General features: G+C 43.1%; 1 protein-coding gene across 1 annotated transcript; it reads left to right on the forward strand.

Annotated features, from left to right (window-relative positions):
* The first annotated feature begins 2896 nt into the window (after positions 1-2896).
* SUCLG1 (succinate-CoA ligase GDP/ADP-forming subunit alpha) lies at positions 2897-23273 on the forward strand. The gene is made up of 9 exons (XM_061993704.1): positions 2897-3034; positions 14089-14192; positions 15073-15189; positions 15707-15919; positions 16008-16065; positions 18611-18694; positions 19328-19479; positions 19954-20142; positions 21093-23273. Exons 1-9 carry the CDS (start codon positions 2983-2985, stop codon positions 21117-21119), a joined length of 996 nt encoding a protein of 331 aa, XP_061849688.1. The 5' UTR covers positions 2897-2982; the 3' UTR covers positions 21120-23273.
* Positions 23274-23586: the final 313 nt, after the last annotated feature.

Raw genomic sequence — 23586 nt, forward strand, 5'->3', positions numbered from 1 at the left:
AAAGCCAAATCTTCCCATAGACAGAATGATATCAGAGAGGCATCTAACTCAAATTCTATAATCCCCACAAGAGCCTTAGTGAAAGCTTCAAGTCAAGGAAAAATTGATTTGGAAATGGAACCAGGTATAAATCTTTTAGTAGTGAGTGGGTTCCTTGTAAAATCAGTGTGTCTGTCCTCCTAAGGGGATCATATGTACCTCACAAGGAGCTGAATATTTGGATGTTTTATTTATTTATTGCAGCCTCATTCTGACCTCTGTTTTATGGACATGAAGGGAGCGAAATAATAGCAGGATGAAATGAGTGTGACTTTGCCTATTTAATTTTATCCTGAAGGAAGACTTTGTCTCTTCTTGCCCTCTTCCCATATGCCTCTGCCCCTAGATGCACAGATAGATACCTGTGTTTTTTCTGAAGGCGGCTGATGGCACAGGAGATGAACTGACCAGTGTCTGAAGCTCATATGTACAAGTTAAAGCATTTAAAAACCCCGTATGTGAAGCTTCATTATAGAGTTCAGTGGCTTCTCGTGACGCTGATCTGTTTATCGTGGCTGCAAGAACTGCACATTTTTATTCAATAAATGAGCTGGCTTCACGGTTTCCCCTGATTTTTCTAACTTTTCTACAAGTCTCAGATACAGACAAATCCTCTGTTTGCTTTGGAGATGCCTTTCCTGTAATCACTGTTCCTGACACATGCTCTTCTTGTGAATGTTTGCCTAAAATCTCTTGTAAAAAAAATAGCAGCTGAGCCTTTCTCGTGGTTCATTAACCATTTTCTCTTCCAGAACAAACATGGAGTTTATGAGGTAGAAAATGCTGCTGTTAAGAATCTCTGTAGGGAGGAACAAAACCAGTAATTATTGTTTCAGAATTGTGTTGTTTGATTTATTCAAAGACATTCCTTTTCCTGCCGCAGGATCAGCCAGGTAAGTAAATTGTCCATGGTGAACAAGAAAGAGGATTGACCATTCTCTTTTGTTTATTTAAACAATTTATTCTCAAACCATGTAGCCCAAATAAAGTGGTGGGTGCTCAGGACTGCTACACTTCTCAGGCTGACCATTGCAGTCACATCTCAGGCCCTCTGCCTGAGACCATCACCTGTGTCCTCCTTGTGTCATCCACACATCTCTCAGCATTTACTCAATGCATGCTTGGCACAGTTGGGACTGGGGTTTTGCTCTCTTTCTACAGTGCTTCAGGCAAATTACTAACAAACAAGGTCAAGTATCACAGAATCATATAATGGTTTGGGTTGGAAGGGACCTTTAAATATCATCTAATCCAATCGCCCTGCAATGAGTAGGAACACCTTCTACTAAACCAGGTTGCTCAGAGCCCCATCCAACCTGCTCTTGAATATTTCCAGGAATGGAAACCCACCTTTCAGGGTAACCTGCTCCAGAGTTTCACCACTTTCATTGTAAAAAATGCCTTCCTTATATCCAGGCTAAATGTGGCTTTTTTTTTTTTTAGTTAAAGTGAGGAAAGAGATTTCATTTGATGACTAATTAAATGTAAGTTTATGTATGTTACTCAGTGAGAAGCTACCACCTCTCTCTGCAAAATGTGACCTTTTTTTTTTGGCACCTCTATGCCCCCGTTACCAAAATCCATAACAAAGAATCATTCTCCAAACCAATTTTTACAGTTTAGAAAGATGACATTAGTTTATTGTAGCACTGGGTGCATGGGGCATCTCTCTACCAGTCATGCACTCTGAGTTTCAAAAGCTTCATGAATTTATACAGTTACAGGATGCATATTCAGAAAATATTTGAGAATTACCCACCTATTTCTGAGAAGCCTAATACATATGCAGATTACTTAGGCAATACTTCATGCATGCTCAGCTAAATGAGCAAAGGTCTATAGTGATTTCTGAGGGTTGTTTGGGGAGATGGGCTCTCACTCTTTTTACCCTTACTTGGTCATCTCAGGATACAACTTGTATCTTGGCAGCTTTTTGTTGTGTCACTCTTCCCACAAGACCAGAATGGCTTTTGAAAAAAGCTGGGAAGCAGCCCAGTGGTAAAGGACCTGGGTGTGTTAATTGAAAGCAGATGAACACGAGCCAGCAGTGTGCCCAGGTGGCCAAGAAGGCCAATGGCATCCTGGCTTGTACCAGAGATACTGGGACCAGCAGGGCCAGGACAGGGATTGTCCCCCTGTACTCAACACTGGTGAGGCTGCACCTCGAGTGCTGTGTGCAGTTCTGGGCCGTGAGGACACTGAGGTGCTGGAGTGTGTCCAGAGACGGGCACCGGAGCTGGGGAAAGGTCTGGACCACAAGTCTGATGATGAGTGGCTGAGGGAACTGGGGGTGTTCAGTCTGGAGAAGGCTGAGGGGAGACATGATCACTCTCTGCAACTCCCTGAATGGAGGCTGTGCTGAGGTCGGGGTCAGTCTCTTCTCCCAAGAAATGAGTGATAGGACAAACGGCCTCCAGTTGCTCCAGGGAAGGTTTCGATTGGAGCTGAGGGAGAGCTGTTTCCCTGAGAGGGGTGTCAGCCCCTGTCCCAGGCTGCCCAGGGAGCTGGGGGAGTGCCCAGCCCTGGAGGGATCCCAAAGCCGTGGAACTAAAGCGCTAAGTGCCATGTGGTGGGTTTGGCACTATGAGGGAAGGGCTGACACTTGGTTTTAAAGCTCTTTTCCAACGGAAGCCAGTCTCTGCGCTTCGTCACGGCCGCGGCCATTGGCCCCGCTCCGCCCCGCGCCCGCGGCCATTGGCCCCGCTCCTCCCTGCACCCGCCCTCCCGCTGAGGCCGCCTCGGACAACAACACCCACAATGCCCCGCGGGCGGCCTCCGGTCCCGCCCCACCCGCTCGGCTGCGATTGGCTGCCGGCAGCAGGGGGACCGTTCGGGCTGAGCCAATGGGCGCGCGGGGCTGCCCGGCGCCGCGCCGGGGTGGGCAGTGCTGGGCGCCGCGCAGGGCCGCGATCCGCCGCGCCGCTGTCATTGCCGAAGGGGACGATGTCTCACTGCAGCCGCGCCGCCGCCCGCCTCCTCGGCCGCTTCCTCCGCCGTGAGTACCGACCCGCCGGGTCCGCTCCGCCGCCTGGCAGCCGCCGCGGCCCGCCGCCTCCTCGGCCGGCCGTCCCTCCGCGGTAGGCCGCGGGGCCTGAGGCGGGGGGGGCTCCGGCCTTCTCCGCCCGCCACGGGAGGGGAAGGGGCCGGGCCTGCGGCGGGGCAAGGTGACCCGCCTCGGGGCAGGGAGAGCGGCCCGCCCGGCCGCGGGGACATCGCAGGGCGGGAGGCGGCCCGCAAAGCCCTTTCCCAGGCCTCGGTGTCGCGGGTCTCCGCAGGCACCATGCGAGAGGTCCGAGGTTCTCCTCTCGGCACCGCTCTTCCAGAGGGTTACGTGGAGGGAAGAGCGACGCAGGCTCCTCTCAGAGGTGCTTGGCAATGTAGGGCAGAGGCCACAAGGAAAGCTCTTGTTAACAGTTAGGGAAAGCTTTTGCACTGACGGTGGTCAGCCTCAGACAGGGGCACCCAGAACAGTTGTTCGCTCCATTGTACCCACGGGAACACGAAAAACTCGACAAGGCCCGGAGGAAGCTCATAGTTGGATCTGGTCACTGCAAGTGGTAGTTTGGACTAGGGACCTCTTGAGGTCGCCAAATTATGCTGTGATTTCAGCGTGTATTAGTAATGTTTTTTTCTGGCCAAGAATAAGATTATTCGCTTTTATTTATGGACAACATGAGCATTCTAAAACTATTTCATTGTGAGAATGAGGGAGCACTGAACAAGCTGCCCAGGGAGGCTGTGGAGTCTCTTTCTCTGGAGGCTTTGAAAACCCACCTGGATGCATTCTTGAGTGACCTGATATAGGTGGACCTGCTTTGGTAGGAGGTTGGGCTAGATCATAGACTGGTAGGGTTGGAAGGGATCATCTAGTCCAACGCAGGTCCCACCTAGATCAGGTCGCATAGAAACATGTCCAGTTGGGTCTTGAAGACCTCCAAAGAGGGAGTCTCCACACTCTTCTTGGGCAATCTGGGCCAGGGCTCCCTCACCCTCACAGTGAAATAGTTTTTTCTTATTTTTAAGTGGAACTTTTTGTGTTCCAGCTTCATCCCATTACCCCTTGTCCTGTTGCTAGATACCATAGAAAAAAAGGGATGTCCCAACCTCCTGACACCCACCCTTTAGATATTTGTAAATGTTAATAAGGTCCCCCCTCAATCTCCTCTTTTCTAGACTAAACAGCCCCAGTTCCCCCATCTCTAAAGGCTATTTCCAACCCCTACTATTCTGTGATTCTGTAGTCTGAGATTAATACTTCAGCATAGAAATGTTGATGTGTGTTGTTCAGAAGATCACAATAAAAAATAAAGTGCTTTTTCTTCTTTTTTTCTAGTGTGCTTTTTTGGTTTTTGTGCAGTCATGCTGTATCTTCTGCTGAAATCAGTATGGGTATGCCTATACCCACAGCAGATTTTTAGAGCAGTTTCTGGAAATCTAAAGTGAGGAATTGGTACATTAATTTTGTCTCTTGCAGCTGAAAATTAGTGGACAAACCTCTCTCATTTTGCTGCACACAGATTTTTTTTTTTTCCCTGCCTCTGTGGTGATAACTTGCAGGTCAGGGTCTGGTAATGTGAGCTCTCAAGATTTGAAGCTGGTCTGAGTTGTTCCTGTGGTACACCTTCTACTCCCTCAGGTATTCATTCATTCCTACTTTGTGTCCTGCATAAGCAGGAGAGAAAATGGTGTTTTCTTGCAGTGCTGTTAATTTCTGCCAGTTTAGCTCTTTGAGTTAGCTCCTCTGAGTCTGATGAGAATTGGTTCTGCTGGAGTGGAACAGATGAGAATGTATCACCTCCAGTTTAGCTTAATTTATACACCCAGGAAAGCTACTTTTGAGTGCAGTTTTACTTGTTAAAACCCCACCTCGTTCCCTTTGCAAATAGCAGTAAGAGTTTCAAGGAAGAGCACTTCAAATGATTTTGTGAGTCGAGGGGAAGAAGTGGTTGAAGCGGCTCAAGAAGTGTTCTTTTTGCAACAGTTTGCAAAGTCTTTAAAGAAACTACTGCAAGACGAAACAGTCCTTCATTGGAAACCTTTCTTTGGTTGGTGTGATACTCTTTACAGAATGTTCAAAGACTGTGGAAACCCTAAATTTGGACTTTGTACATATATTTTCAGTAACAAATAATTAACGTCCACTTATCTCAGGAGTTTAAAATCAGGAGTTTGAAGCGTGTTGTGTTGCAAAAGAGGTTTCTTTTGGGGCATTGCTGAAGCAAACATGCAGGGTGTGTATCCCTAAGGTTCAGTTCAGGAAGTTGTGAAAACATGGTATAAAATATGTCAATGAGTGGTCAGTGCTTGCTCAAGGTCAGCTCAAAGCACTGTTTGTGTGGGGACAGAGTCAAGAAATACCACTTGGTAGGTACAACTGTGATAGAGGGCTCAAGATGAGGGGTTTTATGTTCTGGGCATGTTAAAAGGCTTTGGAGAGCTCTTAAAGATTACAGTATATTATGTGAATAACCCTGGCAAAGAATTGCTGCAGAAATAACAATCCAAACTGAAGAATTCAGTAATTGTTTTTCTATCAACAGTGTGGAGGGAGGAAAGCTCACAGACCTTTAGCTGCATGTGTTCTTAGCGGAGTAATCGTGAGGGGGAAAAGGGTTTGTTGCCTTACAAGAAGTAGTTGATGTGTGCTGAGAAGAACATGCTTGTTTCCTCAAGGGCCTGCGGTTTCACTGAGATGCTTCACTTTGTTTCAGCTTCATAAATTAGGGAGCAAGCTTTTCTTTGAAATGGCTCCTTCTCTCCAGTCATGTGCATCACCATGAGTGGGGATTCGAGAGAGGTTCTCCTTCCCTACTCTGCCCTCATGAGACTGCATCTGGAATATTGTGTCCAGTTCTGGGCTCCTCAGTTTCAGAAGGACAGGGAGCTGCTGGAGAGAGTTATGGTTATAAGCTGGAACATAAGAGATTCCAAAGAAACACAAGGAAGAATTTCTTCCCTGTTGAGGTGAGGGAGCACTGGAAGGGGCTGCCCAGATGGATTGTGGAGTCTCCTTCTCTGGAGACATTCAAAGCCTACCTGGATGAGTTCCTGTGTGACCTGCTCTGGCTAGTCATTGCATCTGTCCTTTACAATATGATTAATTTACTGAATTCCTCAACTCTGTGTTCATAGATTGTGGTTTCAATAAGTAAGAGGAGTTTGGCAAGGGAAAGGTGAGAGAGGAGAGGCTGAGGGTGATACCTAGAAATCCCCAGAGCACATAATCCTCTTAAATAAAGGAGTACAATATTTTGAGCAATCCCTCCATAGCATGAACACTTCTCTGTCAATCAGCATAATCTTCTACTAATGTAACTGTAAAGGTGGATTCTGTAGATGGGTTTGAGGAGGGAATTATCCAAATGTAATTGTATGTGGATATATACATACAGCCTAAAACCTAATAAAGACCTAGGATGGGAACTTGCATGTGCAATATTCTTGTTAATATCAAGCTTATAGTCAGTAAACTCTGAAATTTGCTGCAGCACTTTGGTCTTTGCCAAAGTTCAGGGTTTTTTTTAATGTCTATACTGTTCTGTAGTGTAAGAAGATGTCCAGAACTGTTTCTGTTCTGTCCCCTTCAGGGCATGTATTTGTAGGGAGAGGAAAAAGAAAGGAAATGGTCTTAAGAATGCTAATTAAGCATCTACAAAATATTGGAAAGATTTCTCAGAAACAAACTGAAGGTCCATAACTGATGGAAAATAAGTGAGGGGATGAGGGGATTGTAAAAAAGATTTCTTAGCATTTAATGTAGTGTTCTCTTTACCTCAGTCCTTCCCTGAGTTTCTGCTGTGCTGGCCTTTATTTTCCTCATTGTTATCAGGGCCCCTATGATTTCTAAGGATTTCTTTTTTCCTTAGGTAGGTTAATAGAAAGGAAAAGGAATATTTCCCTTTGTCTGCAAGTTCTCTGGCTATTTCCAGGAGTAACAGAAGAAGAACTTAACATTGCAGTGTAGGTATCTGCTCAGGTCCTTCTGGAAAGGGATCCCTGCGTTTCACCTTACTTTTATGTTGTACTTGTCTTACAAACACCCTCAGATGCTACCTCAGCATCCAAGCTATTATTTTTTTGAGTGGATGAGAGGAAGACACTTGGATTGGGTTCCTGTCTGTAGCTCTAGGAAATTCTGCAAGAAGTCCTGAAAATAACAAGTTTTCAGCTTTGTGTAGTTTGAATGAGGAAAGGGTTTAGCCCATAGTATCTGTACTGTCAGCTGGCAGAATAAATTGAGAAAAAAGGAGAAAAATTAAAGGTAGCTTCCCCCCTTTAAACCACATTCAAACACTGAATGTGATTTTAAAGCTATTCCAGCTAGCACATCCTTAGGAATCGGCATCTGATCAGCAGAAGCACAGTTTCCTTGAGTACTGTTCATTTTTTGGTACATGTGGAGACTTTGCTCTGTGTTTCCAGTAGGACCAAAGTTTCAGTTCTCTATTAGCAGTTCAACCACTTTTGACAGGCAAGGCTAAGAAGTTCATTAATCTCAGAAAGACTCCTAAGTTTCAAAATAGTCATTAAGAATATTCATGAAAGATTCTTTCTGCTTCCCTATGGATGGTGGCAGTGGAACTCTTGGATACCAGCAAAAAGAAATGTAACATGGTGGCAATAACACAAATTAGTTGGGCAAACTTAGCTTGGGTTCTGTTTAAATGAGATTTGTGCTTGGGAAGTGATGCTGCTCAAGGAGTGTCTGAAAGGTCAGTGGAAACACCATTTGTGTTCGATGTGAGCTTTAAAATACTTTGTAAATGCATCAGTTTCCTTTTTAACATGTGAATTCACGGTTGGATTTTGTGATAAATAATAAGTTATATTTCTAGAAAGGCTTGTTGATTGTAATCCACAAATGAGCTTCAAGTTCAGCTTGAGGCTATGGATGGTGAGTTTTCTTTTAAGAAGTGAATGGAGCTGGATGTTGCTCAGACTGTTCCTTAACTGCAGTGAAGTCTGGGCTGTGGCCTTGATTTCCAGCAGTGTGTCTGCTGGAAGAAACTCTGTCCTCATAGTTTCCAGTAAGGGTTCTTTACTGTAGAACAACTAGTGCTTTATATTCAAACTCACTCCTCTTTGCTCAGTTTACATCTTGTTTTTCAAGGGACAGCGGGGTTTGGGTATTTAAGCACTTTTTGTGACTACTCAGTTGTCTTTTACAATAGACTAAAATAGCTTCTTGTCACTGTATGCCTCTCTAGCTATGGAGAAGCTGAAGTACTGGAAAGCCAAAATAAATTAATCATGTTATTGGTATAATTTCTTGTTTTTAAACCACAAACTATGTAAAACGGAGCAGGGAAGGGGCAGAAATGATTGTCTGGAAAAGATCATAGAGTTTCCTATTTTGTTTTTAAGACTTTTTTTTTTGTCTAAAGGTCTGTTACAGACTTTTTTTTTGGACACAGAAATGTTCTGTTAAACTCTGATTTGACAAAATACAGCATTTCCACCATGCTTTATGGTAAGATTTGGATTTGATAAGGCTTGTCCTTATGCTCTAGGACTTCATCTGGAACCTGCAATCTTTGTAACTTGGCCTACAATTTAGCTGTGTGCATTAAAATAGCATCAGCAGTGAGTTTGGCTTTTACTAGTTCATGGCTTCTCCTGTCTTCTTGAAGTGACACGCATTTATACTGGGACACCCTCATTTGTTCTACTAAAAGCCGTTGCCTGAACAGGCACTGGAAGCTGTAAAGCAGTCTGAGCTAGTGAATGAACATCCTGGTTGGAAATTGAGACTTGGCTTCTGTTTCTGACTCTTACCTGCAGTGAACTTAGGCATGCCATTTCCATTTTCCACCTGTTTCCTTCTCATCATATATCTCTCTTGACTGTTTAAATTGCCAGTTGTTGGCATTCAGGACTTTATTGTTTCTGCTACATACAGCAGAATCTTGTTCTTGACCGATGCCTGTGCTGCTCACAGAATCGCAGATTCTTAAGGGTTGGAAGGAACATTGAAAGATCATCCAGTGCAGTCCCCCTTTCAGAGCAGGACCAACTGGAGTAGGTTGCACAGGAACTCATCCATATGAGTTTGAGTGTCTCCAGAGAAGGAGACTCCACAACCCATCTGGGCAGCCCCTTCCAGTGCTCCCTCACCTCACCAGGGAAGAAGCTTTTCCTTGTGTTTCTTTGAAACCTCTCGTGTTCCAGCTTATAACCATTGCCCCTTGTCCTGTCATTGGCCATCACTGAGAACAGCCTGGCTCCATCCTCCTGACACTCACCCTTTATGTGTTTGTAAACATTAACCAGTTCACCCCTCTGTCTTCTCCAAGTTCAAGAGTCCCAGTTCCCTCAGCCTTTCATCATAAGGGAGATGCTCCACCTTTGTGTCCCTGAACTTAACTCTTTCCAGCAGCACCCTGTCCTTGAACTGAAGGGCCCAGAACTGCTCCTACTCTGCTGATAACTGGGGCAAACTTTTCTCTTTTAGACAGGGCTGTGGACAGGAATTTAAAAACACAAATCCTCAGACTTACCCATCCCAGAAAGTGCAAGGTGATGAAAAATGTATTGCTTCCCATGCTGAGCTGCCTCTCTCTGAAGACAGCCAGGCTTTTTTGAACCAGATGTATTTTCTCTGAACCAGGGCTCTTCAGAAATATAAGCAGCACATACAGTTTTCAAGAGTAAATCCATACAAAGCTGGGAATTTAAGCTTTTAGTTATCAGTGCCCATTTTTTTTTGTGATACTTTGATAGCTTGGAAAATACTCAAAAGCTTCTTATCCTTGAAAAATATATCTATATAGTCTTCTCAAAACTGAGAATTGACAAACTTAAGCTTTCAAACCCCTTCCTTTTTTTTTTTTTTGCAAGATTATAAATATCTGAAATAGATATGGAATGGACAGCTGAACTGAGACTGTAAAATTGCTTTTATGGTACAGAGAAAGGAGTGACTATTTGTCAGTCTTTTTTTCCCAAATAGTGAAATCACTGAGTGTGTGCTGGGTGCCTGGCAAGCTGCCCTCTCTTGTTTTGCAGGTGCATTTGCCAGTGTTGTAGCACGGCTAATACACGTAAAAGATTTGAATGGGTTTGGTGCTGCCTGTGTATACAGAGGGTAATGGGATGAAGCTGCAACACAAAAAGTTCCATTTAAACATAAGAAAAACTATTTCACTGTTGAGGTGATGGAGCCCTGGCACAGGCTGCCCAGGGAGGGTGTGGAGGCTCCTTCCTTGGAGGTCTTCAGGACCCACCTGGACACATTCTTATGTGACCTAATCTAGGTGGACCTGCTTCTGCAGAGGGGTTGGATTAGATGATCTCTAAAGGTACCTTCCAACCCCTACCATTCTAAACTTCTAAACCAGCAGCTCAGCTGTTTCTCTGCTCATATTTGAAGAGGAGAAACTTGTCTTATTCCTGGAAGTGTTCCAGGACAGGTTGGATGAGGCTTTGAGCAGCCTGCTCTAGTGGAAGGTGTCCCCTTTAATATATGGCAAGGGAGTTGGAATGAGATGAGCTTTAAGGTCCCTTCTAACCCAAACCACTCTATGATTCCCTGATTTTTGTCTCTCCTGTGTTGGAGATGGGCTGTGCTTTGCCAGTTGTGTCTTTGAATGACTTGATGTTGCATCTCAGGTGCAGCCTGCAGAGTGTTGCAGCCTCACCTAGGAGGGCCAAGGTGTGCTTTCTTCTGCAGCTGTAGCAATTGATCAGCAGGACTTTCCTCTACCTTTCCACAGACAAACTCATAACCATAGCCATTAAATCCTAGCTGCAGCCATATTTTGTCTGCTTTCTTTTTCCCCTTGGTGTAAAACGTTCCGTAACAGTATCTGTGGATAAAGATGGGATTTAATTTAAAAATCTGCAGGTCAGGAAGCTGATGTGTACTCATACTACTTTTCTTACAAGTTTTTACTGCATGTTAGTCTATACATATCTCTGTAAAATTTAGCAGATTTTTACTTTATGTTGGTCTGAAGTTAGGGTGCTGCCACAGCTTCTTAGAGAACAGCAGAAGCTGATTCTGGGCCCCTCAGTTCAGGAAGGACAAGGAGCTGCTGGAGAGAATTCAGTGCAGGACCACAAAGATGATGGAGTGGAGCATCTCTCTTCTGATGAAAAGCTGAGGGAGCTGGGGCTCTTGAGTTTGGAGAAGACAGAGGGGTGAACTGGTTAATGTTTACAAATACATAAAGGGTGAGTATCAAGAGGATGGAGCCAGGCTGTTCTCAGTGATGGCCAATGATAGGACAAGGGGCAATGGTTATAAGCTGGAACACGAGAGGTTTCAAAGAAACACAAGGAAAAGCTTCTTCCCTGGTGAGGTGAGGGAGCACTGGAAGGGGCTGCCCAGATGGGTTGTGGAGTCTCCTTCTCTGGAGACACTCAAACTCATATGGATGAGTTCCTGTGCAACCTACTCTAGTTGATCCTGCTCTGGCAGGGGGATTGCACTGGATGATCTTTCAAGGTTCCTTCCAACCCTTGAGATTCTATGATTCTGTGGTTGGAGTTGAAGTCCTACCTTTGTGTTCATGCCTTTTAAGAACAGAGCAAGGCCTTTAGATTTAGCAGTAGCACTGATGTCTGTGGGCTTTTTCTGGCATGGTTTTATTTTTCTTCTATTTTTTTAAATAGAAGTAAAGCAACAAAACAATGTATCACTAAAATTTAGTTGGTAAAAGTGCTTGTGGAGGAGTCCTGTGTAGCTGCTCTGTGACAGAACTGTATGTATACATTGATCTTAAACTTTCTGCACTTTTTTACAACTCCATAGAAATTGTGTTATTGCAAGCTGTTAACAATGCATCTGAATGAGTTCTGTGCATTAGCAGTTTATATTGAAGGGTTCCTTTTTCCTTTCTTTTCCACTTAATAGTTTTTATTTCCTTCCTAAAAAATAATACAAGAAAATAAAATAATGCTTCACTTGCTCGGGAACATCTGAGTGGGTGTGTTGGACAGTCCAGGGACCATGATTCAGAATCTCTTGAGTTTTATTTCAGCTTCACATTTTACTTCTTGAAATCTTAAGTGGTAAAGTTCTAAAAGAACTAAAGTTCTGACACCATAAAATACTGGTGTCAGTTTCTGTATTAGGGTTGTACCTCCCCATGTTCACTTGAAGTACAAAATACATTTTGTTTTTAATCTAAAACACTTTCTGAGAGTAAATTGGTTCTGATCCTCACAAAACTCAGGCATTTGAAACATCATATTGCAATGAGTATAGGCAACCTCTGCTTCCTTTTCATACCAGAATAAATTTCTTCTTTAACTGTTTCATGTCAGCCTGTCTTTCCCTTCAGCAGAGGTGCAGTCATTCTCCTTGTCTTTTATACCAGCATGCACTGTGCTGTTTTTCTGTACTTGTTTTGGATTTTGTCAGTACTGGAGTTGTGAGAACTAAATGGAAAAATCATCCCAGTGGAGTGTCTGGAAAGCAGTATTTCCTTATGAGCCTGGGAGTGTTTTAGGCGGTGATGCCTAAGCTCTGTTGTTTGGCATCTGTTGGAAAAAGGTCTCTTGCTGTATGTGGTGGTTTTGTCTGGGCCAGATTTTGGTAACGGGGAGCTACAGGAGTGGCTTCTTTAAACAAAGAGCTGCCAGAAGCTTCCCCTGTAGCTGACAGGCCTAATGCCAGTCAGTTGGACCCACAGCTGATCAAGGCCTGGCCAATTAGTGATTAAGGTAATACCTCTGTGAATAGCATATTGGAGAAGGGGAAGAAGTTACTGTGCAGTTGTTAAACTGCAGCTGCAGCAGAAGGGAGTGAGAATGTGAGAAAAACATCTGTGCAGACACCAAGGTCACTGGAGAAGGAGGGGGAGGAGGGTGCTCAGGCACTGGAAGAAAGACCCCTTGTGAGCTGGGATGCAGCCCATGGTGAGGCAGCTGTCCCCCTGCAGTCAGTGGAGGCTGCTGGGGAGCAGAGATCCACTCGCAGCCCATGCAGGAGCCCATGCTGGAGCGGGTGGGTGCCTAAAGGAGGCTGTGACTCCGTAAGAAGTTCATCTTGGAGCAAGTTCCTGGCAGGACCTGGGAGCCCATGGAGCAGTTTGTGAGGAACTGTAGCCCATGGGAAGGACCCACACTGGAGAAGTTCATGAAGGACTGTCTCCCATGGAAGAGACCCCACACTGTAGCAGCGGGAAGTGTGAGGAGGCCTCCCCTGAGAAGAAACAGAGGCAAAGTCCGTCTGTAGTGAACTGACTGTAACCCCCGTTCCCGGTCTCCTGTGCTGCTGGGGAGGAAGGAGAGTCGTGGGAAGAGGGAGGGGTGGGAGAAATTGGTTTAAGTTTTGGGTTCACTTCTCATTTTCCCTGTCCCGTTCTGATTGTTCATTGATAAATTAAACCTTTTGCCCCCAAGTTGAGTCTGTTTTGCCCCTGATGCTATTTGCTGAGTGATCTCCTTGTCCTTATCTTGACTGGCAAACCTCTCATTATATTTCTCTCTCTCCTGTCCAGTTTAGGAGGGGGAGTGATAGAACAACTTGATGGGCACTTGGCACTCAGCTAGGGCTAAACCACCCCAGTCTTGCTTGGCATTAGGTTTCAGCAGAGTTGAGGGACTCTTGACCCTTTCAATGTCTCATTGTCTAGTACAGACTGTGCCGTGTTTACAGGAATTATCACATAGTAGCGACGTTTTAACAGCCTCTGGGATATCAGGATTTTAGTTCTGTTTTGTCACTTGGCAGAGTTTCTTAAGAGGCCCAAGACATGCTCATTCCCATATGAGAATAAGTGGTTATGATGTTGTTTCTGTCTGTTGTTTGTTTTGAGATGTTCTGATGGGAAGTACTCAATGTGAGAAATAGGCAGCCTGATTCCCAGCAAACTGAGTAATTGCAATGCCAGAATACACTACAGGTGGTTAATATCGTAGAAAGACAAGTACTAAATACAGCTTCCATAGCTGCTTTTGAAAATGTGAGCTACTGGATCAATTCATCTTTTGAAATAACCATTAAGATATATATATACACTCACTTGGTAGGATGTTTTTTGACTTAAAGTCTACCAAAGCAGTGGACTAATGGTTTGCACTCTCATTTCTTTTTCCCTCTAGTGCAACAGAATGGAGTACGACACTGCACCTACTCAGCATCAAGGAAAAATCTGTATATTAACAAAAATACAAAGGTTATCTGCCAGGGTTTTACAGGCAAACAGGTAAGTGTATCAACAATTTCTCCTATCACTCTTTCAGAAAATTAGTTGTCAGAAAAACATAATAATATATAAAAGGGATTATGTACTGGCTTTGCCAATGTTGATACAAAGCTGGACTTCACGATCAGGAAAGTCCTTTCAGCACTGTAGTTTCCTTTCTTTGATCCAAATAGACTCTTTTTTTTCCTCAGATCAATAGACTAGATATATCTTTACATTTGTGCACAAGTTTAAAACTCGGTTTTGAGTCATCTCTGTTATACTGCTTTTGATTTTTGTTCTTCCTTTTGGTCTTAAGCCTTTTCATTGTACACAACTGAAAGGGTTTCTTTATAAAGGGAGATTTGCAAAAAACTATGCAAACCTTAAGAAATGCTTCTTTCACAAGGGCCTCTGAATGTCAACACCTATGAACTAAATTTCTAGTTATATTTCAGGATATTGAATCATTTTCCTACATTCACTCTTTTACATGTTTCCAAGGGGAGAAGCCTGCTTTTGTTAAACTATCAGCTATTCATGGATGAGAGTACTGATTTCTTCTATTTCATTTCGTAGTCTTTGGCACCTGCCAGACATGATGTGGAAAAGAGAAAGGGGCTGCTATGTCTGCAGGTGTTCCTGTGACACACAACAAAATATCCTTTATTGTGCAACCCCAGTGCTGTGATTTAAAAGGAAAAGCATAGCATATTCTGAATGCATTTAAAATGTGTTGATGCACTCTTCAGAATAACTGAAATGTAGTGAAAACTTCCCTACCAATTGTAAATTTAAGTGTCATAAATTGCCTTCAGAATTACAGGTGACAACTGTTTTTTTTGGTTCATTTCCTATGGCATTACCTGCCTTTTAACTTTCCTTATTTTCTGTCTCCTAGGGCACCTTTCACAGCCAGCAGGCCTTGGACTATGGCACCAATCTAGTTGGGGGAATTTCTCCAGGAAAAGGGGGAAAAACTCATCTGGGTCTGCCTGTGTTTAATTCTGTGAAGGAGGTAATTTTGCAGCAGTGACTGGAGGGTAGACAATGCTGTTCAAGGGTTTCTTTTTCCTTGCTTGTACTGAAGAGACAAACATTTGAGCCATGGGTGCTCCTGTGTAAGGAGTGAAATAGAAACCTTGGAGAAGAGGGAGCATTCAGTGTGGTCAGGTGTGAGTTTGGCTGCCACTGTGAAGTTCAGAGTCTGGATATGCTTACTTCAGGCATGCAACTAGTTTCTGATTGATTCTGGTGTGTCTAGTGAATTTTTAGTAAACTGTTACCTAAAGGTATTTATGGTGGTATTCATGGGGCAAATCCTTTTCAGACAGTTGTTATGAGTTCCCTGGTTGTGCTCTATGTGTCTCACCTTCAATGAATTTAATACTTAGGTTGATTATATATAGTAAATTAATACATATCCATTTACTTCCTTTATGCCTGTGACTGGACATGATTGAAATGCAAAGTTGCCAAACATTCTCTTTGGCCTCCACTAAACACTCAATACCTTTTTTTTATGTCCATTACAGGCCAAAGAACAAACTGGTGCTTCTGCCACTGTTATATATGTACCACCTCCGTTTGCTGCTGCTGCAATCAATGAAGCAATCGATGCAGAAATGCCCTTAGTTGTTTGCATCACTGAAGGTATTCCCCAGCAGGACATGGTTCGGGTGAAACACAGACTGCTTCGGCAGGGTAAGACTCGACTAGTGGGCCCAAACTGTCCTGGAGTCATCAATGTAAGTGAATTTTGTATTTGCTTCAAGGCTGAACCATTCTTAGTGCTGGGTTGAATGTTCCATCTGACTTATCTCACTCTTTCCTTAGCCTGGAGAATGTAAAATTGGTATCATGCCTGGTCACATTCACAAGAAGGGAAGAATTGGTGAGTGTTTGAATATTTATGCATAGGATCATGGAAGAATGGGCATGGAAAGGGACCTTTAGAGATCATCCAGCCCAACCCCCTTGTTGAAGCAGGTCCACTTAGATCAGGTCACACAGGAATGTGTTCAGGTGGGTCTTGAAGACCTTCAAGGAAGGAGACTGCACACCCTCCCTGGGCAGCCTGTGCCAGGGCTCCCTCACCTCAGCAGTGATATAGTTTTTTTCTTATGTTTAAATGGAACTTTTTGTGTTCCAGCTTCATCCCATTACCCCTTGTCCTGTTGCTAGATGCCGTTGAAAAAAGTGATGCCCCAACCTCCTGACACCCACCATTTATATATTTGTAAATATTAGTAAGATCCCCCCTCAATCTCTTCTTCTCTAGACTTAGAGTCCCAGTTCCCACAGCCTTTCCTCATAAGGAAGATGCTCTAGTCCCTTGATCATCTTGATGGCTCTGCACTGGACTCTCTCCAGCACTTCCCTGTCCCTCTTGAGCTGAGGAGCCCAAAACTGTGCACAGGACTCCAGATGAGGCCACACCAGGGCAGAGTAGAGGGAGAGCAGAACCTCCCTTGATCTGCTGCCCACACATTTAAACTAAAGTTTGGCACTTGAGTGTTCTTGTTCATGAAACTAGTTACATCCTGCCTTAGAGACAATTGCAGTGCTGAAGAACAGCTTGTCTGCCCTTCAGTTTGTAGCTGAACTTGGCCATTATCAGTCCTGAGGGCCCAAACCAGTCAGTCTGGCACTGGCAGACACTGACTACCGATGGCAGAAGCAAAGCAATTGGAAGTTTCCTTAGGTAATGGGATTGATTTAGCTTCCTTAACACTCTCCTCTGAGGATACCTCTATTTATCTTGGAATTTGAGAGCACTAAGCTCTCCAGCTCCTCTTTTTCCAACAGCTTGGTTCCTGAGGAATAGGATCCTCCATGACAGCATAAGCTGCTGTTGTCTGTCAGCAGAGTAACCAGTTTCACTTGAGCATCACAGTACCCTTTTCAACATTAGCTTTTTATAATGAAAAGCTTGTTTATTATGAGAAAACCTGTTCTGTGCTCTTGGACTTATGTGGGCTTGGTGCAGTTTTTCTAACAGGAGAAACTATCTCTTCTATTTAGGCACTTCTGACTTGAGAATAAACAGTGCCAGGTGAATGCTGGAAGGTGTATGGATACTTGTGTTACACTTCCAGCACTCAGAAGTACCTATAAACCTGGAATAAAAAAAATGATTGCAATTATGCCCTTTGCAGATACCATCAAGACTTTATTCTATGACTGTAAAAAATAACAGCAACTGATGTTGCCCTGAGCTCCCTTCTGAATCAAAGTTCTGTGAAGATTTTTTAAACATGCACAAGAAATGCCTTGTAGTCACAGGCTGTTGGAATCTGAACACAAGGCACTTCAAGTGCAAAAGAATATTTAAAATGCTGAATCCAGTTGTCCCACCATGGCTAGAAACAGTTTCACTGGTGATCCAAGGATCAGGGAATAAAAATGTAACTGTGCCATCCTTCCAGCTTTGTCTAATGTTATGACACTTGGTGATATGCTCCACGGCTTTCTGTTACTGTGAGGCATTTGATAATTTTGGGATGCAAGTTATAAAAACAGCCACAGTCTTTGGACCTTTATCTGTAGCTTCTTTGAGACAATCTAATCTGAATAGTAAAGAGGAAGCCCTGTGCAAACATAGCAAAAGAAAAACTTCTCTAGTAGACACCTGAGCTGTCCAACAGTATAAACAACTGATAAAACTAAAGTTGTTACTCTAATGGTATATTTTTTTCCCCTCTGTTAATGCTATATACTTATTAAATTCCTTGTTAAATGGCTTGAAGTAGATGGCAGATGTCTGTCTCTCCTGGAAGCTTTCCCTCTTGTAGTATTTACAGAAATCTTGACTGGGACAAATGAACAAAACCCCATGCCAATATTTTGCCCTTGATGTAGGCTCTGTATTACCTTCTATCCTGAATTTAATCAGGACTGTACTCTCTTTTAATATTGCAATGTAAATCCTGAATGCATATTGTAGAGCAGTGAACTGCAGCAACAAATCCCATACAGTGATCACTTGTCTTTGTGCAGCTCATTTCAGTTCCGGAGGATCTCTCATGTGCCTGGCCATGTGGAGGTGTGATTAATACAAAATGCTTTTGTTCACTGTTGAGCTACAACTCTTGTTTCAAGTTCAGTGCAGCAGCTAGTCACATCAAGACAAGAAGTATATTCTTCTGGTTTGGTTTTAGTTTTCTTTCCTGATAAAGCTGTAGCATGAGGAATGCTGTCCCAGTCAATATTACTGACTTTGTGGGCAGGTTTGGTCTGTTGACAATCAAGTGTCAAAAAATCCCAAAGAGGAAATATTATAGATTCTCTATAATAGAGTTTTTGTGCTTTGGCAGGGATAGCTGGAAAACCTGGCAGTTTGTTTTCAGTTTATTTAGCTGATTTTCATGAATATAAGAACAACTGCCTCTAGGCATGTGCTTAGCTATGTTAGTGTTATCTCCTTTTCTTTCCTCAAGGTATTGTGTCAAGATCTGGAACCCTGACATACGAAGCTGTTCATCAGACAACGCAAGTTGGATTGGGGCAGTCTTTCTGCATTGGTAGGTTTCCTGAGGAAAAGCTTGTTGCACCTCTACTAATCTACTTTCTTTTTTTGTTTTTTTTTTTTTTTTACAAGAGGAAATCCAAAATAATTAGTTTTTGGAAGCCTGGAAGTTGCTGAATGGCAACCATGTTGAGAAATGAAGTCTGGATGTGCTGTGAAGAGTATAGCCCTTCTCTGTTATCATTTCCACATCAGATTAATAAAGGCCTAAAACTCATCTTTGACTGGAGAACTGCCAGCAAACATGTCAATTTGGAAAGAGCTTTGCTCAAGAAGTTTAAAGTTAGGAAGGGATAGGGCATTCTTAGGCATTCAGTTGAGTATGTTAATTCAGTTTTCTTCCAGCAAGTTTCTAGAGCTGGAGTCTTGGTCCTGCTGTGACTTACACAGAGCCTCTGTATAGAGGTAATATTTTGCTTGTGGTTTGAAAGGTGATTATTCAGATATCAAAGCTCTCTGTGAGTTTTAGGGGAGAAATTTGGCACACTGAATTATGAAGATCCTTTAGTGCTGCCCGTCTTACGAGCTTTTGGGAGTGATCTTTGTGCTGAAATCTGCTTGGAAACTTTTAGCACAAATGCAATATCATTATATTGAGGTTGGGTTTTTTCTTTCTTTTTTCTTTCAGGGATTGGAGGTGATCCCTTCAATGGAACTAATTTTATTGACTGCTTGGATGTCTTCCTGAAGGATCCTCATACTGAGGGGATCATATTGATTGGGGAGATTGGAGGAAATGCTGAAGAAGATGCAGCAGCATTTCTGAAAGAACATAACACTGCAAGTCTTGAACAGCTTGCTTCTAGATACTTTGGTAGTTAGTCAGCTGCTTTTGCCAGTTAGCCATCTTTTGTCATGTCAAGGAAAACTCAGTTCAATCTCTAATCTCTAGTTACAAAACCCCTAAACAGTCATACTTTTATTAAAGAGCTGAATTTAGGAGCTTTATCCAGATTAAATCTACCTGAAGAGCAGAGTTATCATTAGATTTTTAGTCCTCTAACAATATTTGTAGTGGACACTGATGTTTTTTTGTAACATACCTGGCTTTGTAGAGAGATACTTATGGTGATCATCAGGAGAGAAAGTATTCCACACTCTTCATCTTCATTCCATGTTGTCAGAAGTTTCTAGCTGTTTATTATCTTTGCCTGGCTAGCTGATATTTAAAACAAAATATGAAATAATCTGCCATCTGGAATTGCTTTTCATCTCACCCTCCCCCACATAACACAGTCTCTTCTTTCTTCACAGGGTCCAAATGCCAAGCCTGTAGTGTCATTCATAGCTGGTCTGACTGCTCCTCCAGGCAGGAGGATGGGTCATGCTGGAGCAATCATTGCTGGGGGAAAAGGTGGAGCTAAAGAGAAGATAGCTGCTCTTCAGAGTGCTGGTGTTGTTGTCAGCATGTCTCCTGCTCAGCTGGGTAGCACCATCTACAAGGTTTGTTGCTGGGAAATTGGTGTACAATGCTCTTACTCAAAAATATTGCTGCTTTGGTTAAATGTGAGAACTCTACTGACTGAACAAGCTAAAGTTATTACTTAGACACTATGCACATCTAGTTTTCTCTAATGTTGCCTTTGTAGAAAAGCAAACTGTGAAATAGAGAAGAGATTGCATTTTGCTTTCAAGTGTAGCACCTTGTTGAATTGTGTTTTCTGGATGCAAAGCACCTGCATTAGTTGAAACTACGAAAGCATTCTTTGAAGGTAGGGTATTTGAGGAAGGAAAGCCTTGGCATATAGGTCTGTCTGTTTGAAGCATTAATTCAGAATTTCATTGGAATGCATACAACTGAAAATCTTAGGTGTGGAATAGGATTATTTGCATTTTTCTTGATTCATATTAAAAAAAAAAGGCAATGCTTCACAGCTAGAGGAAATGCATAATTCAGCTGTGCTAGATGTGGGGTTTTTTTCCCTGTGGTGACCATGTAGTATAACACCCTCACAGGCTGCTGTGGGCTCCTTCCCTTCTTCTCTTGTGGTTTTTTTTCCCCTACTAAAATGACAATCTTTACTTAATTGTTTCCATGGCTTGAATCTTTTACTGTAAGGACTCTCCTTGCAATTCTCCTGCAGAACTCATGTTTTTCAAGCCTGTTGTGGTGTGCTTGGGAGCAAATGGGTTCCTTCCCAGCACTGCAACCCGAGTGCAGTGCACTGCCTGCGGTCTAGAACCACTGGCTTTTCATGGCTGCTTTTTTAATGTGGGGTGGCAGGATAAGTAATCTCTTTTCCCCTAACTTCTACACCTTATGCATTGTATTAGTTGAGTTTTTAATTCTTATAATCAGGTTTTCTAACATAAATACAAAGTAATTTCAAATAGTAATGTAAGTATTTTCTTCCCCTTCCCCACTCCTGGTAACATCTGTGTGGTATTTGCAGGAGTTTGAGAAAAGGAAGTTGCTGTAAGAGAAGACACTTTGGAATACTGTCTCCAAAACATCAGCCCAGCACCTGGCCTCTGCTTTATCTTTTGTCTGCTAATCTTCAGTTGCCCAAATGACTGACACTGGCCTATGAATTTGACTTGGAAGCCATAAACCTCCTGGCTAAACCTGTTCTGATGTCTCCTGGGTTCAGACATTATCGCCTCCATTGTAAATCACATCAAATTAATAAATCTACTACTAAATGTGATTCATCTTTGAATTCCTGAAGCAGAGCAGTTTCTTCAGTCACCCAAACCAAAATGACCTCTTCTATTTTAACCACTGCCCGTTTTTAAAGTCAAGTCACTTTTAGAGATGCTTTTAAGGTTCAAGGCGCTGCCTTTGTGCTCGTATCACACTTTGCTTTGTTTTTGGAACCTCCAGTCTTACTTGTTGGTTGCTGGCAAAGATGTTTGTTTGAACAACAGGCCAAAGCTTCCGTCCATTAAACCAAAGCTGCTGGATCTGAAGGGGTTGCTTGTTGATCCACGTAGCTGGACACGCCTGAAGTCCAGACAGTCTTTTGAGGGCTGATGAGCCGTGCACAGTGTAGTCCTCTCCTGGCAAGGAATTCTGTTTGTTGTGTGGAGGGGCAGAATTTTGATTCACAAAACAGAGTCTACTTTCCCATGCAAATGTGTATTCACAGTTGGCTGTAACTATGAACATGATTTTGTCTTTAGCTTACGTTACCTTAACTTCCTATTTATCTTAAGTAGGATTGCATTGTTTGTATGAAGTCCTAATAACATTTGGACATAATGGAGGAGAATTATTCTTCTCGGGACAAGAATGTAATGAGGTAACTTCCTTGTTAACCACTCCAGCACTGTAAGGGAAAGAAAGCCCTTTTTGTACTTTGGAAATAGCCCAAGCATTGTGCCTATGAATGAGTGTTAGAAGATCTGTCAGGATGGACTAAACCCAAGATTGCTTTTCTATAGAGGACTGAAAGTTCATGTAAGCTGGCACTTGTCTCAAGCTAACTCCATGTTCCATAAAGGTGCTGTTACCAAAACTCGTGTCGTTATTTGTTCAAAACTGTTCTTAGCTTTCTGACTGTCAAACACCTGTGAAGTTTCTCTTCCTAATGCAAGAGGTAGGCAGGAATCTTGATCCTGACATTTACAGTTTCTAGAGCCAAGCCCTGATGACATGCATAAAAGGACAGGTCATCTCTCTGCTGCAATGAAGGTGTGTTAGTAACGCTTTGTACCCACTCAGGTGGCAGTCAGATGATATAGGCCTTGGGACACAGAGACCAGATGCTGCATCAGTCACCTTGGTGTGATTTACTGAAATGATCCTGACATCATGCCACTAGACGGCTGAAAGCAGTATTGGGTGGTAAATCATTTGATGAAGCCTATGACAACAGATAGGAATTCTCTTCCTAGATCTGCTAAGTTTTCTGGTGGTGCCAGATTTAATCTGGAGCAAAAAGCCTGAGCGGTGCCCTTCAGTGAGGCAACAGCAGTGCCGGCACATCTCAGTCAGTGGAAGAGTGTAGTTCCTCACCAGTGAATGTCAGGGTATTGCAGACTGCCTCCTTGGGAGCCTGCTAATCCAGGTGCCTCGCTGTAGTGGTGGGCTGCACCACACGTCTTTTGGGATGAGTGAACTGCCTGAATTTCATTGTTGCCATCACTGTTAGAACGGGTGACCTTCCAGGACAATCAAGCTGTGTAGTAAGTTTTCTGCTAGAACTTGCTCTGTGGAGCAATTGAGAGGCACCAGCTATTTGAGAAGACAGCCATAAACTCCAATGACTGTGGCCCCCTGAGAAAGTGTTTCCTCCTATCTCGAAATCTAAGGATGCATTTACAAATGCAACTTTGATTCTGTTGTCTGCAGCAGGCACCTGGTGCTGCACCTCAGCAGCTGCCTGGCTCTGAGCCTGAGGCAGCATCCCTGCCAGCTGGAACTGAGCATCACCTTCAGATGGGGAGCAAATCTGACCTTGTCTGACAGAGAGAAGGCTTAGTTTTCACAGTTTTCTCTTGCTGCCTGAAAGCCTGCACTTGACGAGTATCATCAGAACTTCTTACACTGCTAATGACAATGTCTCTTTGGAAAACATCCACATCTGTGTAATACCATATGGACTTGTGAATAAACATTTTGACTAATCCAATCTGGAAAATTCTTCATTTATTTATTTAAATGCAAAAGTTAACATTAAGTATTAAGCCCATTGCTACTTTTATACCTTAGTAAGTAGTTTTTATGTGCAAGAGAAGCGTTGCGGTGTCACTGAGTTTTATGAAAAAGGTCTTTTTTCCCCACTTTGATCTAAAGTTGGCAGTGTTGTGTGTCCTTAAATCAGTTGTGCTTTTGAGGGATAAATTGTAGATGTTCATTTTGGTCTGGGGAATTCATTGCCATGCTGATTCTCTTGAACAAAGAGGATGCAGATCCCCTTCATACCCTTTTTTTCTCTTACTGGG

This window comes from Colius striatus, chromosome 3 (genome assembly GCF_028858725.1).
Source record: "Colius striatus isolate bColStr4 chromosome 3, bColStr4.1.hap1, whole genome shotgun sequence".
NCBI classification, from domain to species: domain Eukaryota; kingdom Metazoa; phylum Chordata; class Aves; order Coliiformes; family Coliidae; genus Colius; species Colius striatus.

Excerpts from the sequence above, each read along its gene's own strand:
- SUCLG1 (XM_061993704.1), top strand. The coding sequence starts at position 2,983 with ATGTCTCACTGCAGCCGCGCCGCCGCCCGCCTCCTCGGCCGCTTCCTC. Across the intron at positions 14,193-15,072 it reads AGGGTTTTACAGGCAAACAG|GGCACCTTTCACAGCCAGCA; the intron begins GTAAGTGTATCA and ends TCTGTCTCCTAG. Across the intron at positions 20,143-21,092 it reads TGGGTAGCACCATCTACAAG|GAGTTTGAGAAAAGGAAGTT; the intron begins GTTTGTTGCTGG and ends TGGTATTTGCAG.